The 17,872-nt window shown below is 42.9% G+C and overlaps 1 protein-coding gene across 1 annotated transcript in view; it reads left to right on the top strand.

Moving 5' to 3' along the window:
• The window catches only part of LOC124795640 (hemicentin-2-like), a 729,491-nt gene that overhangs the window by 467,752 nt on the left and 243,867 nt on the right, over positions 1–17,872 (top strand). Inside the window, exon 6 of the mRNA XM_047259713.1 lies at positions 10,576–10,727. Coding sequence (XP_047115669.1) covers positions 10,576–10,727 — 152 coding nt within the window. The remainder of the gene's footprint in view (positions 1–10,575; positions 10,728–17,872) is intronic.

Raw genomic sequence — 17,872 nt, 5'->3', positions numbered from 1 at the left:
TTTCAGATCGATTGTTAACTTATTCCTTTTACGAATAGGTCTTTGACAAACAGAGTAAACTCGTTTCTCATTTAAATCTAATTTCCACGGATTTTTTTGCTTGTTTTTTCAGGTAAGAGAAATATTGTTTTAGATACATGTGTTACTTGTACATACTTCTCACCATTTGTCACACCTATCTGGCTTGTTGTTGTTGTTGTTGTTGGCATGTTCTATAATAATGAGAAGCTGTAGTTGTGCTGTTAAATCTAGTTTTGCAGTTTCTTAGAAATGAATTTCCTCGACTATTTGAATAACCCAGACGTATTCTGTTGCTTTTGTGGTAGCTACTTTATTGCTAAATAAATACAGGACATTAAAAGTTTAGTGAAAAATGTCTGCTATGCATACTTTGGTATAAGGCTTGGCGATCAAGACGAAAGCTGGGCAGTACACATGGTACACCAGATATGTGTTGAGGAATTGAAAACGTGAAAAATGGAAAGATGAATGCAATACATTTCACAGTTTTCGTGCTTCACGATATTAGGACGTAACATTCACATATTTAGTTTATCCCTGCGAACTTCTGGCTATGTCTGTGTAGAACAAGGAGAACCGTTACACAAGTACATCAAGTCGGTGAGAAAGAGATACCAGAAAAAGTGGAGCGCAAAAATGATATATAACTACTGGTTTATGCTAAACGGAGGCAATCAAGGAATTGAAGTTTCGCTCCATGTCACAAGGAACTTAATTCAGTGAAGTTACGGACGGGAAATTAAGTTTTTTACATGTGCAGCGTTTTTGTTACAATTATTAACAATTTAAGCGAAAATGTACCATTATCTAAGCTAATGTGTAGTGATTATTTAGAAGGTTACAAAGTAAATAATTTATTTTTAGTGCTATTAAAATATTGTCTACATGAAGAAGATTTGATTCCAGCTAAAATTTCAGACATGATCTGTACAAAAATCTGACGTGATGCTGAAAAACCAAAATCCAATTTTAAATTAGAGTGAAAAATGCTTTAAACATCATCTTGTAGTCATAAAACGTCGTTCCAAGGTTTTTTAAAAGAATGCAGCATAGTGTAATTTTTGCTCTAAGTCCTTATTCCGAAAGAAGATTGTCTGGTCAAAGTGGTTCCCTCCTATTAATATCGATGTAAGAACCGCTTCTCGAGGCCGTGATCGATGGATCGGTTGCGGGGCGATGCGGCTGTGACGCTTGACGTGCCTTGCTTTGACCAGATACTCCCCTTAAGTGGCCGTCACGTGCAGCTAATAGTCCCCGCAGCTCGCGAGCCGCAGGGCGTGGTAACGCAATTACTCCTGCCGTAAGTATTGTTGTATGCAATATTCATGATCACACGTTGCTTTGAGCGCGCGCACGCGCGACGCCATTATCATCAACATGAATTTCGGTCTATCGCCTCCGTTATAATGGAAATTTAACTCCTGTGGGAAAAGCCGCATGCGATCATTCCGTTGCATAAATGGAAGTGATCTGCCCTTCGAGCTAATGCTTCAATTTCCTGAGGCACAATAGCGAACTCGATTCGATGCGACGAGCCCGCTAGCATGGGCAGATATTGTTTGTAAATACAGTGGTCGAGGCACCGTGCGTGGACAACGTCATCAACGGCAAATTTCGAAAAGGCCTCTTTTTGTTGGACAGTCTGCACTGGAGTTAATACGTCCTGTAGGATACAACTTCGACACATTAGTGCTGTCGACACACAATTCTTGTAATGTCACTCGTGTACTTCGACTGATCTACAACGTGTTTACAATTTAGGTTCCACTACTCCACAGGGTCCTCAAGAAAAACGAGTGGTCATAGGACGATGAAACTTTGTGGAAACCTGTGTAAGGGCACGTGAGAGAGAACTAAAGAACAAACCATTGAAAGAAACAGATTGTAAATTCCACCTGAGTGGGTTCTTTTGTTTAGTCAGTCGTCTACTGACTGGTCTGATATGGCGCACGACGATCCTCTCCTAGCACTTGCACCCTACGTCATTAATTATGTGCTAGATGTACTCCAATCTCTGCTTGCCCCTACAGTGTATACCCTCTACACTTCCTTTTAGGTCCATAGAGGTTAATCGCCGATGCTTTAACACGTGTCCTACCATTCTGTCCCTTCTTCTTGTCAGTGTTTCTCATACGTTTCTTTCTTGGCCGATTGTGCGGTGAACCTCCTCGTTTCTTAGCTTACCAGTGCACTTCTTCTACACCAGCACCACATCTTAAACGTTTTGATTCGCATCTGTTCCGGTTTCCCTTCAGTCCATGCGCTATCATACAGTGCTGTGCTCCAAAAGTAACCTCACAGAAATTTCTTCCTGAAATTGAGGTCTATGTTTGACTCCAGTACCCTTCTATTTGCCGGGAATGCCCCCTTTTCGTGCACTAGTTTGCTTCATGTATCTTCCTCGATTTGGCCGCCACGGGTTATTTTGTTTCCAATGTAGCAGAATTCCTTAATTTCGTCTAGGTCGTTATCACTATTTTCATGTTAAGTTTTTCTCTGTTCTCATTTCTACTACTTCTCATTACTTTTACATTTTTGTCTGAGGCTAGTAATGTCATCAGCGAAACCTATCATTGATATCCTTCGAGGCTAAAATTTTAATGTCACTCTTTAGCCTTTGTTAATGTCTTGGATGTTGTCGTTGTTAACATTTGGTAATTGCGTAAAATGTCTACAGTCCAGATTACAAGTGTATCTCAATATGACAATCATGTTCATCCGCGAAAGCCTGGGAAGACAGAAACATCTCAGGCTCTCCTCATCTTTAGCCTTAAACGTCCGTTAGTACCCCTTTGATAAACACTGAACTTTATGTAATCCAACAGCCTGAAATCACACGGTTTCAAATCTAGTGTTCTTGGTGGTCACACAGAGGAAAATGATAGGCCAACGATTCGTTTCTCCCCAAATTTGTTACGGAGATCCCGAGCGAGCTAAGGAGCAATGCTAGATGAACTCCATTGTGCATCGGAACAGCTGGGCTCAAACCACACTACTAACAACGAAATTCCCACAGCGTACAGTTCAAATGGTTCAAATGGCTCTAAGCACTATGGGACCTGACATCTGAGGTCATCATTCCCCGAGACTTAGAACTGCTTAAACCTAACTAACCTAAGGACACCACACACATCTATGCCCGAGGCAGGATTTGAACCTGACCGTAGCAGCAGCGCGGTTCCGGACTGCAGCGCCTAGAACCGCTCGGTCACAGCGGCCGGCACAGCGTACAGTCTGAACATCACAGCTATAAATTTGGATACCAACATGGTTCATAGTTTCCCGTCTACATTGGCTTAAATAGCGAAAGTTTAATTTTAACAACCCTGTATTTATTGTCATTATTCCGTTCAGTACGGACATAAAAGTGCAACTCTGAGATGATGAGGTTCATGTTTTCTGGTTTCATGTACACAATTTCTACCATCAACTCTGCCTCTCTCGGTCTACCTAGTACTTACCACATGCGTACATATCTTCCCCACATCGATTTCTTTTTCATTACTGTCATAGTCACGTCTTCCGCAACGATCTGTTGTTTCACTTCTGCTAGTAATACACAACACACGTCTCTCCATTTTGCACTGAGCTGCGCTAATTTTTTAATGGTTTTTCACATTAAAAGACTATTTGTGACCGTGATAATAAAAACTGGGGATGCACATTGGTCCTAAAAGTCCTTTTTTAGACACATCGGAAGCCTGGTCATGAAAATCTTAATTAATCTTCTTTCAGTTCTGAATTTACCAATTACTTGATGACGTCTAAATTATCTTTTAACATTGACGTAAATGTTAGTCAGTGTAATGCATATGGCTTATCTGCTCATTGATGCCTGCACTGATGAGCATAGACGTTACGTCCACTGCCATCGTAAGGTAGAACACCACAGATGGCGTTTCATGTACATGACAAGGTGAGGAAACGTTATGAAGTGTGTTCAAAGAGTATCGAATTCTTTCCCTCATAAACCAATGGAGGGCGGGAGACTTTCCTCAGTTGAGATGTAGTGAGGGTCAGCAGTGTGCTGTTGTGTCTTTTTCCCGCCAATGGAAAGCATCAGTCGCCGGCAGACGACCGATGAGCTCGTCAGATTCCAGTAAGTTGTAAAACGACGGAACAAAGTGATTAACCATAACGTATAAAATATTGTCAAAGCTTTGCTGTGTCCAAGTGGAAACCATTTACAGGCATTTGCGTGCAACTCAACGATAAAGGAGTTTTACGAACGCTTCAAATATGGACGCACAGTAATGTGTAGTGAATCCTCTCTTACACCACTATCTAACCGATTAACTAATTAGCTTGAGATATGAAGAATAATCCAGCAGCGACAGATTACTGCGTCGGACATGACAACAGTGCAAATTAATCTTTACGAACTGTTAAACGTGGATGACTGCGTTAACCAGTCCTTACGAGAAAATCCAGCAAGCTTGCTGCAATTTCACTAGCCCAACAGGTGAATGTTTCCTTACCTCGTAGCTTGTAATGCTATCTTGATGTCCCTGTTGGTTTTATACCCCGCCGGTGGCAAATTGTAGCGGGCATACAATCAACTGTGAATGATGAAATTTCAAGTGGGGAAACTGAACGTTACTTCAATGAAAGTCTCGAAAAAAATGAATAAATTAAGTAAAAGAAGGCTGCAATACTTGAATCGAAGTCAGCGGAGTCTAGTACTCACTTATCGAGCACAACTGCAAGAACATAAAATTACGTCCACATGAGTTTAATGACCATTCGAAGTCATACAAAGATAAAACCACATATAAACGAGGAAAGTTTAACCACTAAATCATTCTTTCATGAAAATACAATCGGTCCAAATCTAGTTCGAGACGGAGACACAAATTTTTTCGAGGCTGACTAATAATGATTCGAATGGCTCTGAGCACTATGGGACTAAACATCTGAGGTCATCAGTCCCCTAGAACTTAGCACTACTTAAACCGAACGAACCTAAGGACACCACACACGTCCGTGCCCGAAGCAGGATTCCAACCTGCGACCGTAGCAGCAGCGCTGTTCCGGACTGAAGCACCTAGAACCGCACGGCCACACCGGCCGACGCTGACTAATACTTTAACAGAATGCGAACAGTATAAGCACCCTCTCGCCTTTAATATACGGTGTCGTGGAAGCTCTTTCTAGATTGCGTAGAGAGCTAGCTTCAGTTTCTGCATCTGCCTGCAGTGGGCGCTTTTCTGATTCGGCGGTTTAGTCAGTCAGTGATTGAGAACATTTTGCAGGGTGCGGAAATGCACGGTTTCCATGCTAGAGACCATTTATTAGATCACACTTTGTTACAGAGACTACGTACTAATAGGTGCTATACCATGCAGCCACTCTTCAGTATGCGTAGTTTCCTCCTACAAGGTAGTACTGTTCCTCATACACCATGCCCCAAAGCCCTCTCCTGCTATAGTATCAGGTAATGTTCCGTCAGATTCACTTCTCTTGCTAACTCATCTTGTAAAGTGTGACACAACGTTGTACACAGTTGTACTGTATTCGAATCGAGAGCCTGCCGACAAGGTGTTTACGTACGGAAAGGCAAATGACAACGGGCGGCGAGAAGCAATGTTCTATCAGGAGACCTATCCCCGCCGACAACAACCACAACATTCAGTGTTTGCAACAATATCTCGCCGTTTGTCTGAGACAGGGTCGTTCCAGGAAGCAGGAAAACGTGAAGGACGTACCCGAAATGTTCGGACACCAGAGTTGGAGGAAAATGTGATTAACATTGTTTAAGGTGAAACGACGTGTCAGTACCAGGCAGTTGGCCCGCCACTACAGGGTAACCCAGACGACCGTGTGGAACGTTCTCCATGCCAATTCTTACTACCCTTATCACTTTCAGCATGTCATCGTCTGGACAGATCTGTGTCGATTTTAGGTCGATGTGAGGGTGGTGTCATTGTGTAGAACGGAGAATGCGAGCGAGTTATATGAGTTCCATCGAGGGTAAACTGTTATAGTACGGAGGGTCGGGACGAGCATTTCGGAAAGCGCACGACTTGTCGGGTGTTCGAGGAGTGCTGAGATTCGTCTCTTCAACACGTGGCGAAACGAAGGTGAAACAACGTCCGGACGCCGTGGGGTTGGGCGGCTAGCCGTCATTACACATTTGAACACCATAAGCTGGGCAGACTGGTAAAACAGGAGAGACGACGAACTGTGGTGGAACTAACATCATCAGACTCTAATGCTAGGTAGAATACAAGTGTGACTGAGCACACAGTGCACCAAACACTCCTAACCATGGGCGTCGGCAGCCGGCAAGCCATCCATGTGCCGATGTTAATACTACGATGTCGTCAACAGTGACTGAACTGGGTATGTGACCATCGGCACTGGGCGTTGGTGGAGTAGCAGAGCGTCTGATGAATTCCGATATCTTCTCCATCATGCGTGAATCCGTTGTCTTCCAGGGGAACGGCGCCTTGACACCTGTACTACAGCACGAAGACAAGCTTATGGCGGCTTCGGGAAACATTCACATGGGCATCCATGGGTGCAGTGGGGCTTGTTCAAGGCACCATGACGGCCAAAGTGTATCGTACACTCATTGCAGGCCACAGATATCCCTTCATGACCATGATGTTAACCGACGGCACTGACGTTTTTCAATAAGACAATGCGCCATGTCACAAGGCCAGGAGAGCGACGGGGCGGTTCGAGGAGCATAGCGGCGAGCTCCAATTGATGTGCTGGCCCCAATATTCGCCAGATATGAACCCGATCGAACACATCTGGGATGTGATGTAACTTGGAGCCAGAGCTCATCGGCCCCTCCCCGGACTTTACGAGAATGAGGTGACTTGTGTGTGCAGATGTGGTGCCAACTCCTACAGCTGCCTACCAATCAATGCCCCATTGCTTTCATGCTACGCCGTGTCACCGCCGTTAGCCTTGCCAAATTGGGCGTATGAGGTATTAAGTGGGTAGTCATAATGTTCTGGCTGATCAATGCTTGATGTTGTCCGTCATGGATAAATAAAAAGTACAGATCACTCTGTTTAACATCCCCACTGAACCACATAACAAAAAGAAAATTTAAAATTAATGCTTCCAAAACATGATCTTACAAGTGAGAGAAGTTGTATGTAAGTTACTTCCATTCTCGCACGGCTAAGCCACGGACGGTTACTGATCGCCAATTGGTGATAAGGTCGAAAGAGAGAATAAAAACGTGACGTTGTCCATTGCAAATTCGTATGCAAATGCAACGTGAAAAATTAACATAATTCTGCAGAACCTGAAAGCAAGCACTAATTTAGTGACGTACCTAGTCTTGAGCATTGATCGAGTCTTTGGGATCCGCAACAGGTCGGGTTAAGGTACGACATAGAAGCAGTTCATATTCGGACTGCTACATTTGTTAAAGGTAGACTCGAACAGCATGCAAGTGTTAAGGCGATGATTCAGGAACTCAATAAGAATCCCTGGCAAAAGGCAACATTCTTTCGACGAACACTGTTGAGAAAATTTAGGGAACCGGTATTTGAAGATGACTGCAGAACGATTCTCCTGACGCCAACATACATTTCCCCTAGGGACCACGAAGATAGGATACAAGAAATTAGGCCGATTGGTTTACACTTACTGAAAACAAGCTTCGGGCCTTGAAACGTCTCCCCGCGGCTTGGAGGACCTATTCACGCCCTTCCCGGCGGGAGGAGGTGGTTTTGTCCCGGTTACGGATTGGACACTGCCGGTTCAGCCACCGCCGTTCTGCCCACGTGGGCAATTGCTGATGGTACGCCACATTTTAACGTCCTGTCCGAATTTTAATACACTGTGCATTGATATTGGCCTGCCGTGTACTCTGGCTGAAATTTTAGCGGATGACTCAGGAGCAGCTGCTCGCGTTCTTCGTTTTATCCACTTGACAAACCTGTCTAAGAACATTTGATTATGCTGTTTTCTTTTAATCCATTGCCGGTCAATGTGCCTTTTATAGTATTGTCCTTCTTAGTTGCTGTTTTAACATTGTGCCTCGCAGTGCATTCATAATTTAGTCTGGGCGCTAATGACCACTGTAGCTGTGCGACCTAAAACCACAAAAAAAACGAGAAATTAGGGCTCATACAGAGTCATGTATACAGCAGTCTTTTCCCTTCACTTTGTTTGAAAGTGTAATAGCAAGGTACATGACTAGTAGCGGTACTGTGTACCCTCTGCCAAGCACTGTACGTGGCCTGCGGGAAGTATGTATCTATGTATGTACATCTATTCAATACTCGTCGCTGTCTGCGAATTCACCGTATCTCGACGTCGTCGCAATCCTGTTAGATATTGGCTGAATTTGCACATCACGAAAGAGAATGATAAGCGTCTAAAACACGACCATCTGATGAACCGCCAGGGACAAGAGTGCTTTGCGCATAGCTGCCCGAGGCGTCAAAACCGCCAGCGCTCATATTGGCCGGCATCGGTCAGAGGTTGTGCTTCCTATTAAGATACACCTCTCAGTGTCTTGCAAAGATGCAACTCGCCAACAGACGGCTCGTCTTAGAGCTAACAAATGACATAGCGTGGCGCGCGACCGAGCGATGTGACGAACGCTCTTGCGGAAGCGGCCGTCTTTCAACAGATGCGAGCGTAAATTGCAGCTTATCACGTGGTATTGTATTTCAGCTTGAGATAGACAATGGGTGAAATTTTAGCCGAGTTAGATAAGTAATTAATCTCGAAATTCAAACTTCGAACGCATTTGACATAACTAGAACAATGTTTTACGCTAAAGTCAGTGGCGGCTTGTAGCTATACATTCACAGTTATCACGCGAATGGCTCGCTGCGCTTCACCGGAGCGTTTTGCTTCTCCTATCATGTACTTTAACTCTCACTCAGAACACGCACGCACACACACACACACACACACACACACACACACACACACACACACACACATATACTGGGTGTTTCAAAAATGACCGGTATATTTGAAACGCCAATAAAAACTAAACGAGCAGCGATAGAAATACACCGTTTGTTGCAATATGCTTGGGACAACAGTACATTTTCAGGCGGACAAACTTTCGAAATTACAGTAGTTACAATTTTCAACAACAGATGGCGCTGCAAGTGATGTGAAAGATATAGAAGACAACGCAGTCTGTGGGTGCGCCATTCTGTACGTCGTCTTTCTGCTGTAAGCGTGTGCTGTTCACAACGTGCAAGTGTGCTGTAGACAACATGGTTTATTCCTAAGAACAGAGGATTTTTCTTGTGTTGGAATTCCACCGCCTAGAACACAATGTTGTTGCAACAAGACGAAGTTTTCAACGGAGGTTTAATGTAACCAAAGGACCGAAAAGCGATACAATAAAGGATCTGTTTGAAAAATTTCAACGGACTGGGAACGTGACGGAAGAACGTGCTGGAAAGGTAGGGCGACCGCGTACAGCAACCACAGAGGGCAACGCGCAGCTAGTGCAGCAGGTGATCCAACAGCAGCCTCGGGTTTCCGTTCGCCGTGTTGCAGCTGCGGTCCAAATGACGCCAACGTCCACGTATCGTCTCATGCGCCAGAGTTTACACCTCTATCCATACAAAATTCAAACGCGGCAACCCCTCAGCGCCGCTACCATTGCTGCACGAGAGACATTCGCTAACGATATAGTGCACAGGATTGAAGACGGCGATATGCATGTGGGCAGCATTTGGTTTACTGACGAAGCTTATTTTTACCTGGACGGCTTCGTCAATAAACAGAACTGGCGCATATGGGGAACCGAAAAGCCCCATGTTGCAGTCCCATTGTCCCTGCATCCTCAAAAAGTACTGGTCTGGGCCGCCATTTCTTCCAAAGGAATCATTGGCCCATTTTTCAGATCCGAAACGATTACTGCATCACGCTATCTGGACATTCTTCGTGAATTTGTGGCGGTACAAACTGCCTTAGACGACACTGCGAACACCCCGTGGTTTATGCAAGATGGTGCCCGGCCACATCGCACAGCCGACGTCTTTAATTTCCTGAATGAATATTTCGATGATCGTGTGATTGCTTTGGGCTATCCGAAACATACAGGAGGCGGAGTGGATTGGCCTCCCTATTCGCCAGACATGAACCCCTGTGACTTCTTTCTGTGGGGACACTTGAAAGACCAGGTGTGCCGCCAGAATCCAGAAACAATTGAACAGCTGAAGCAGTACATCTCATCTGCATGTGAAGCCATTCCGCCAGACACGTTGTGAAAGGTTTCGGGTAATTTCATTCAGAGACTACGCCATATTATTGCTGCGCATGGTGGATATGTGGAAAATATCGTACTATAGAGTTTCCCAGACCGCAGCGCCATCTGTTGTTGAAAATTGTAACTACTGTAATTTCGAAAGTTTGTCTGCCTGAAAGTGTACTGTTGTCCCAAGCATATTGCAACAAACGGTGTATTTCTATCGCTGCTCGTTTAGTTTTTATTGCCGTTTCAAATATACCGGTCATTTTTGAAACACCCTGTATATACACACACACATCATTCAGCGCTGAGAAACCTTAGCACAGTTAACTACGGCTGCTGACTAGACTCTCTGCTCGCAGTGCAACCCTTGGACGTGCGGCTGCTTGGGGTGAGCCAGCCGCTGTCTGCCGGCCGCCGCTACGACCTGCTGTGCCAGTCCTCCGGCTCCAGACCTCCGGCGCGCATCACCTGGTGGTTCAATGGGCAGAGGTCCCAACACTCCAAAGAGACGGTAAGCGCCAAACAGCAATTAAAATAAATATTAGTATGTGGTGTGCGTACTGTAAGACCTTCGGTACACACACCATCAGATTATTTGACTTGTCGCTCTAACGAAGTAGGCGAAGTCAGCAATATGTCTCGTGGTCTTATTGTGGCGTGTTTATCTTCTGCCGTTAGGTCAGACGATAGAAATGCCATTTTCACGCTTAGAGTAGCAGATTGGCGGTGACAAACTTTAAACAGAACTTGATTAACTTTCACACACATTTATTAAAGTAGTAAAAAGCATAGACATTACGTAACTTGATTCTGGATTCTGTTTACAATTGACAATCTGAAGTTCCTTTGGTCTTGGTACGTTAATCTTATTCTCACATATCTCTGATACTCGACAAAGTGTCTATAAATTTATCTTCGTGGATATGTACAAGAATATGATAATCTTATTGGGTGCAGACTGAAACTTGACTATAGACTGGTATAGACTCATGCTGACTGGTACAGACTGGTGAAGACAAATGCAGACTGGTACAGACTAATGCAGACTGACTACTCAGAGGTCTGTACACTCGTTATAATACCTTGCGCATTCATGTATCACTGTGCGAGTGTGATCTGCGAGGAGAAAAGGTTCTACGTTAGCAGCAATCGCATTGGCTGCGTTACATACTAATACGCGAATCGGCGGAAGCAGAATTTGGTCCGTCTCTAAGGAAGCGCCATCTCGTAGTGTGGAGACGGACGAGCGCTGCGCCTGCGCTGTTGTGCTTATCAGGGCGCGCTCTAGTGGGAAAGTTGTGTACGGTCTTACTATGCGGAACTATGTACACAACATAGCATAAATGTAGGAGTGACCTCTGCCGGAGCAACTATTGGTCCAGACTGATATTCCCAGTTACGATGGTTGCAGACAGAAAAGTTACAACACTCTAGGAGGGATATTCACGAAAAGACGGACCTTTGCCTACAACATCCTTATTGTTCGTTGCACTGCATTTTAAGCATTGACACCATCAAACTTGTCCACTGGAAATACACCGTTCTCATCGTTTCATCCATCTCTAGAAAGAACTGTCCTGTATCTCCCCTATGGTTTGGTAACTTCATTTATTCGACGTGTTTTTAACTTTAGGCAGGGGAAAAATTGTCTGCTGGGACTAGGTCCGGGAAACAGGGTGGATGGAGAACAATGGGAGTCTGATGTTTTGGCAGACAGTACTGTCGAGGAGCGGTGCATGGCCGGCGCATTCACACGACGCAACATCCAAGTCTAGTTTTTCCACAATTCAGCTCTCCGACTGGCGCGCTATCCCTCACACGCGTTATAATTCACTGGTAGGTTTTCTTGCTTACGATCTGATCAGGTGGTGAAAACTGTTGTGTTGGCAGAAGAGCCAACACCGTGTTAGGAATGGGGGCCGAAATGCACGCGTTTGGGCTCACGCAGGCTGGCGTGAGGAGGGAAGAACTATACTGACGTGAGGTCTGGAACATGACAAGGAATTAGAATTCAGAAAGCGGACGTAATTAGTTTGATATTTTACTTTAATCCCTTAATGATGAACGTCGCTCTTGACGGTACATGATTCACAATATTATCTATTCAGAATACATTCGTAGTAACCTAATATGGCGCCTTGCTGTAGCAAATGACATAGCTGAAGGCTATGCTAAACTGTCGTCTCTGCAAATGAGAGCGTATGTAGACAGTGAACCATCGCTAGCAAAGTCGGCTGTACAACGGGGGCGAGTTCTAGGGAGTCTCTCTAGACCTGCCGTGTGGCGGCGCTCGGTCTGCAATCACTGATAGTGGCGACACGAGGGTCCGACGTATACTAACGGACCGCGGCCGATTTAAAGGCTACCACCTAGCAAGTGTGGTGTCTGGCGGTAACACCACAAAACCTCCTGGTGGAAAGTGCGTTTGCAGTCGAGAAAATACGTTCACAACACACTAACATCACTTTTATGGACAAGGAGATGCTTTGCCCAATCACTGCGACAATTTTTCCCAGATTTGGAGCAAAATTTCACACACACGCACACATTGTTTTTGAAGCTCTCTCATTAACACTCTGTCTCTAATCTGAGGAACAGCTTTTGCAAGTGCTCCCTTGAGCGACAGTGGCTCGCCAGTGAAACGGGGCTAAGGGTAGTTTATTGCCTAAACTTACCGCTGGGATTGCCGTTTAGGGCCCTATTTCAAAAGTTTGGTATCTTTTAAATGCCACTCGTACATCTACTTCATCGGCTTCTCTGTGCTCATGCCACCAAGTACTTCACATTAGAGATCAAGCAATTCTCATCATAACCGCAACTCAATGTCTCGGTTATTTAGTTTCCTAGCTGTGCCTATCGTACAAAATATTCGCAAACTCGTTTTCTGTTGCTTCTCTTTTCCTCTGAAAAAAGCTACCCCACACTCTGACAAGAATTCACTGCCTTGTGGTGTACGAGAAAAAGCTGCAGCGCTTCAGTCAGCCAACCTCGTAACTTCTCTTTACAATATTTAATCAAACAGTAAAGCAAATGCTCCCATCATTTCCAGTTGCCGTACTTTCCCTTTTGTTTCTCAGTCAGTCAGTACATTTCCTCTGCCTCTCTCTTCAGCACTCGTGTTGTACCACGTACCTCTTTTTTTCTCTTTCAACCCGTACTGATAGGCCCATTTCTACCTTTTTTTCATTATTTCTACCTTGTCATAATATCCCTTAACTCGCGAGGTGACTTTTCTGTAACGTATTCCACGAGGTGGGGTGTGTGGGACTCCCATGTTTAAATCGATATTTAAGGCAAAAATCAAAAATCATTTGAAATTTTCAATTTGTGCTATACAACACTTATTTTTACAAATTTTTAAGTGTTAAATGCTTCTAGTTTATTTTATTGTACTAAACAAAGCCTGCAGCATTTTACTATATATCACACAGAAGCACATAATTTTGTGTGGTTCTCTTAAACAGTAGACATAAATTGACTGTTAGAGCATTTATACAATCTCTGTAGCAAATAAAGTTCCAAATAAAAACAAAATTCCAGGGTGTAAATTTACGCATAAAAATTCCACCCGCTAGGTACAGAAACAAAGTCTGCCGAACTGACGCTCATTGCTGGGAACTACATTTTTCTTACCAACACCCAGAACAAATTCGATTTTAACAGGAACTTTAACTATTTCTTTGAAGAAACAGACAGATCCCCATCACACCTTTCCCGAAGTTCTTCCTCTGAATGATACTCTTGTTCGATAGCAGAATTGTGATCACTGGCTAATGTAAAATCGTCGTCTTATTTTGTTTATTTCTTGATCTATGTGATTGACATCTTCCTCCGTAGGCCGACTAACAATTTCATCAAACTCGGGAAAGTTGAAACTGACACATTCGTGCGAACACATTTTGAGCTATACGGTACCGTAGTGAAGGAAACAGGTACGTTGTTCAGGGGGCGCAGCCTATAAGACTCCAACACCCATCAATAACACGAGTCAACAATAAACACAGAAGGTGATAACGCAACCGACAAAAAACATAGTAGGCTTGACAATTTAAGGAGGGTAGGGAGAGTATAGAAGTATTCTACCGCAGCTGGCCTTGGAGAGCGAGTTAGAAAATTTTCGCGCCGTCTAAGAGACCACACCTCGGAAGTTGAAGGATGTAAGTCTTTCTTGTATACTTTTCAAGATGTAAATTGTTTCCTTTTACCCTACATGAACTAGCGTTATTCACTATTTGTGCTACAATTTTTTTTAACTGTTGTATCACATATTAAATATAAGATTTCTCAAGACATACACTTAATAATTAACGTAACTTACGGGGGCGTGCTGGAAAGTAATGCATCTGAATTACTCATGTGAACACTCGTGAGGCTATTTAAATAAAACAAACGTTATTAACAATTAACATCTTCATTCTTCATGTCTGTGCACTTATTTCTCAACATAGTCACACTGGCGACGAACAACTTTGTCTCAACGAGAGAACAGTTTCTTGATAGTGTCACAGTAGAACGTTTGTCTTTGTTGACGAGGCCGCGGGCCGGCTTGAGTGGCCGTGCGGTTCTAGGCGCTACAGTCTGGAACCGAGCGACCGCTACGGTCGCAGGTTCGAATCCTGCCTCCTTAGGTTAGTTAGGTTTTATTAGTTCTGAGTTCTAGGCGACTGATGACCTCGGAAGTTAAGTCGCATAGTGCTCAGAGCCATTTGAGCCATTTTTTGACGAAGCCTTAACTTCATCTCTACTTTCACCGCTTTATCGCTATGAGAAGCAAGTCCTCGAAGGTGTTCTTTAACTTTTCCCAACAGCTGAAAATCGGATGAAGTCAAGTCGGGACTACATGGAGTATATCGATGACATAAACCCAATGCGTTGGATTGTTGCAAAAAATCTTCAAATGTACGCCAGACTGCTGAGGTCTTCGGTCCCTAGACTTACACACTACTTAAAATAGCTTAAACTTAAGCTACGAAAAACACAGACACCAACGCCCGAGGGAGGACTCGAACCTCCGGCGAGAGGGGCCGCGCAATCCATGACGTCTTAGGCCGCGCGGCGACTCTGCGCGGCAATTGTTGCACATGCTGCAGTGCTGCAGTTCCCGTATGTGGTTGGAGAGGGTGCTACATGTGTGGACGAACTCTTCGAATTCGGAACTCAACATGCTATTTCTCATGCACGGACATCGTTACGTTACACACCGCCACTACACGCTACGGATCGAAGCCCTCTATCGGCAGACACCTGCGAACATGTGGGTATAAACAATAAAGACGTAAAATGTTAACAACGCTTGTTTCGTTTAAAAAGTTTTGAGTATTCACATAAAAAGTTCGGAGGCATAGCTTGTCAGGAAGCCCTCGTAAAATTTGTAGAATTTCTTGTTAGATGAATGAGACGGCGTGACGGCCCTTCTCTACCCTCGGTAAATAGATCAATGGGTTTAGCTCGAGTGTCGCAAACACAGAACTATTGTGGTTAAGACTGAAGAACATTTTAAACCGCCAAAATGTACTAAATAAAGTAGAGAAGACTTTACCTAGACAATAGTGGACCTAGAAGTCCGGGGTGTTTTTTGATCAATACTTCAGTCCAGTGACTGATTTTAGAACCAGATGAAGGAAAGCGTACTAGAGACCGCCACATGATCTTTCCCCATTTTATACACTTTCTGTTGTTATTAGACATAATTTTGTGCTTTGTGTAGCATTTTTAAATATTTCACGTTCCGCACATTCAAGTACTGTATAATATATTAAAGCTATACGTCCACAGTTTAATGGTGAACAAAACGCTACAATTTTTTAGAATATTGTGAGCAGTTAAGTCATTATCATGCAACATCTTGTATTCGGAGGTAATGGAACATTTTATACTTGCAAATAAACTGTGTCTTTTTAATATCGAAATGATTTCACATGCCTTGAAAACGGAAATTCGTTATAGTTTCCAATAGCTTCTGTTTCAAAATTTATTTAACTTGTAACTGTCTTTCCATAATACTTCTGCTTAATTTTTCTTTTACTGGTTATTGGTATGTAGTAGAATAAGAATTTAACAGATAGATTATTAAAGGCGCTGATGAAGATATCTATTTTCCCTTGTCATGCATGTCCCTACGGTTTTGTATTTATCTCCTAGCTATTCCCGCTTAGCCATTTTCCACTTCCTACCAGTCTCATTCTGTATTATCTTTCACTTGCTTCATTTATTGTATTTTCACATTTTGTACCAATAGTTGCACTAGGGCAACATTACTGTCTTGTTAAGCTGGAATAGAAATCACAAAAAAATTATAGCCTATGTCGCCGCCGTCAAAATATGTAAAAACACAAGAAAACTATGAGAAACACAATGACCTGTCGTGAGAGGCTGCCGTTAGCTTACTATGCTTGCAGCTGCAGCGCAAGCAACTGAAGCGGCTTGGGAGTCACAGTTTAGAGCTGCTTAGTATAAAAGCAATGACAGGATAGTACAACCCTTCGTACATAAATGAGTTGATAAAATAATTAAAATAGGTCTGGTACAATATAATTAGGTCTTAGGTAAAATGATATCAATAATTTTAACGCCGGTACCCATTTTACTGCTAAGAGCTTCTTCAATACACACTTTCATTATGTTTTAAGGGACAGATCTTTAAGTTGTACCACTTTGGGGTTTATATTTGTTATAGTCTAAGACTAAATTACAAAATGATTTAAGTAAGGCCATCCTCAACTGCAGGATATTTTTCTTTGCATGTGATTGTAATGGTACAAAATCGGAAACTTATAGCGGGACGAAGTCGCGATTTTCTGTCTATCAGTTTTCTACAAAGAAATCACAACAAATGTAGATACAAGAATATCTGACAATTAAGATTATTATATGCATGTTTCCCATAAATAAAAATTTATTTTGCCGCTTACCTTATAATGGTAATTCTCGTCGCCACGTACACAAAAAGTTAGGTGAAAACTTGAAACCTTCCCGTCTCCTCTATACCTCTTTTGTTAATGATAACCTTCCCTTTTACAATAACCCATGTAACCTTCCCTAGGATTTCTATCTCTTCCTTAATAATAATAAATGAAATCTTCCCTTTGAAATTTATTCTCTTTCTCAATCTTAGCATACAAAGTTAATTGCTGCTTATTAAAAGTGATTTTCTGACTATTTTGACGAAACATGGAATGTGTCGTCGTCGTGGCCCTCAGTCGTTATCTGCAATAACCCAAAACTGTTCCTTACCTTTTTTTACTGTTACTGGGACGCCATCTGACTGCTACATCGAACTGTGACATGAATATACTTACTCTGGTTTACTATACTCTATTAACTGATGGTGGGCTGGCATAATAAGTGGCTGTATTTATTACCAAAGTTGACGTTATTCTTTATTAGCAAAGCTGACGTTATTCTTTAATTAATTTCACAGAAGTTACGTAATTCATAGTTACACTTTTTCTTGACAACAATAAAATTTTTGCAAAGTTTTATGTTGATGGTTTTTGGGATGGATTATAATCAGTAATGCAACATTGCTGGCAAAATTTATTATATTCAGAAAACGCTTAAAATATTTACTGTTGGTAATGAAATGATTTTACAAAAGTTCAAATGGGACTTACATTTTACAATAATCTTACAACTAGCATTCTGCAAACATACCTT

This window comes from Schistocerca piceifrons, chromosome 4, assembly GCF_021461385.2.
Source record: "Schistocerca piceifrons isolate TAMUIC-IGC-003096 chromosome 4, iqSchPice1.1, whole genome shotgun sequence".
Classification (NCBI taxonomy): Eukaryota; Metazoa; Arthropoda; class Insecta; order Orthoptera; family Acrididae; genus Schistocerca; species Schistocerca piceifrons.
This window is presented reverse-complemented; position numbering and strand designations above follow the sequence as displayed.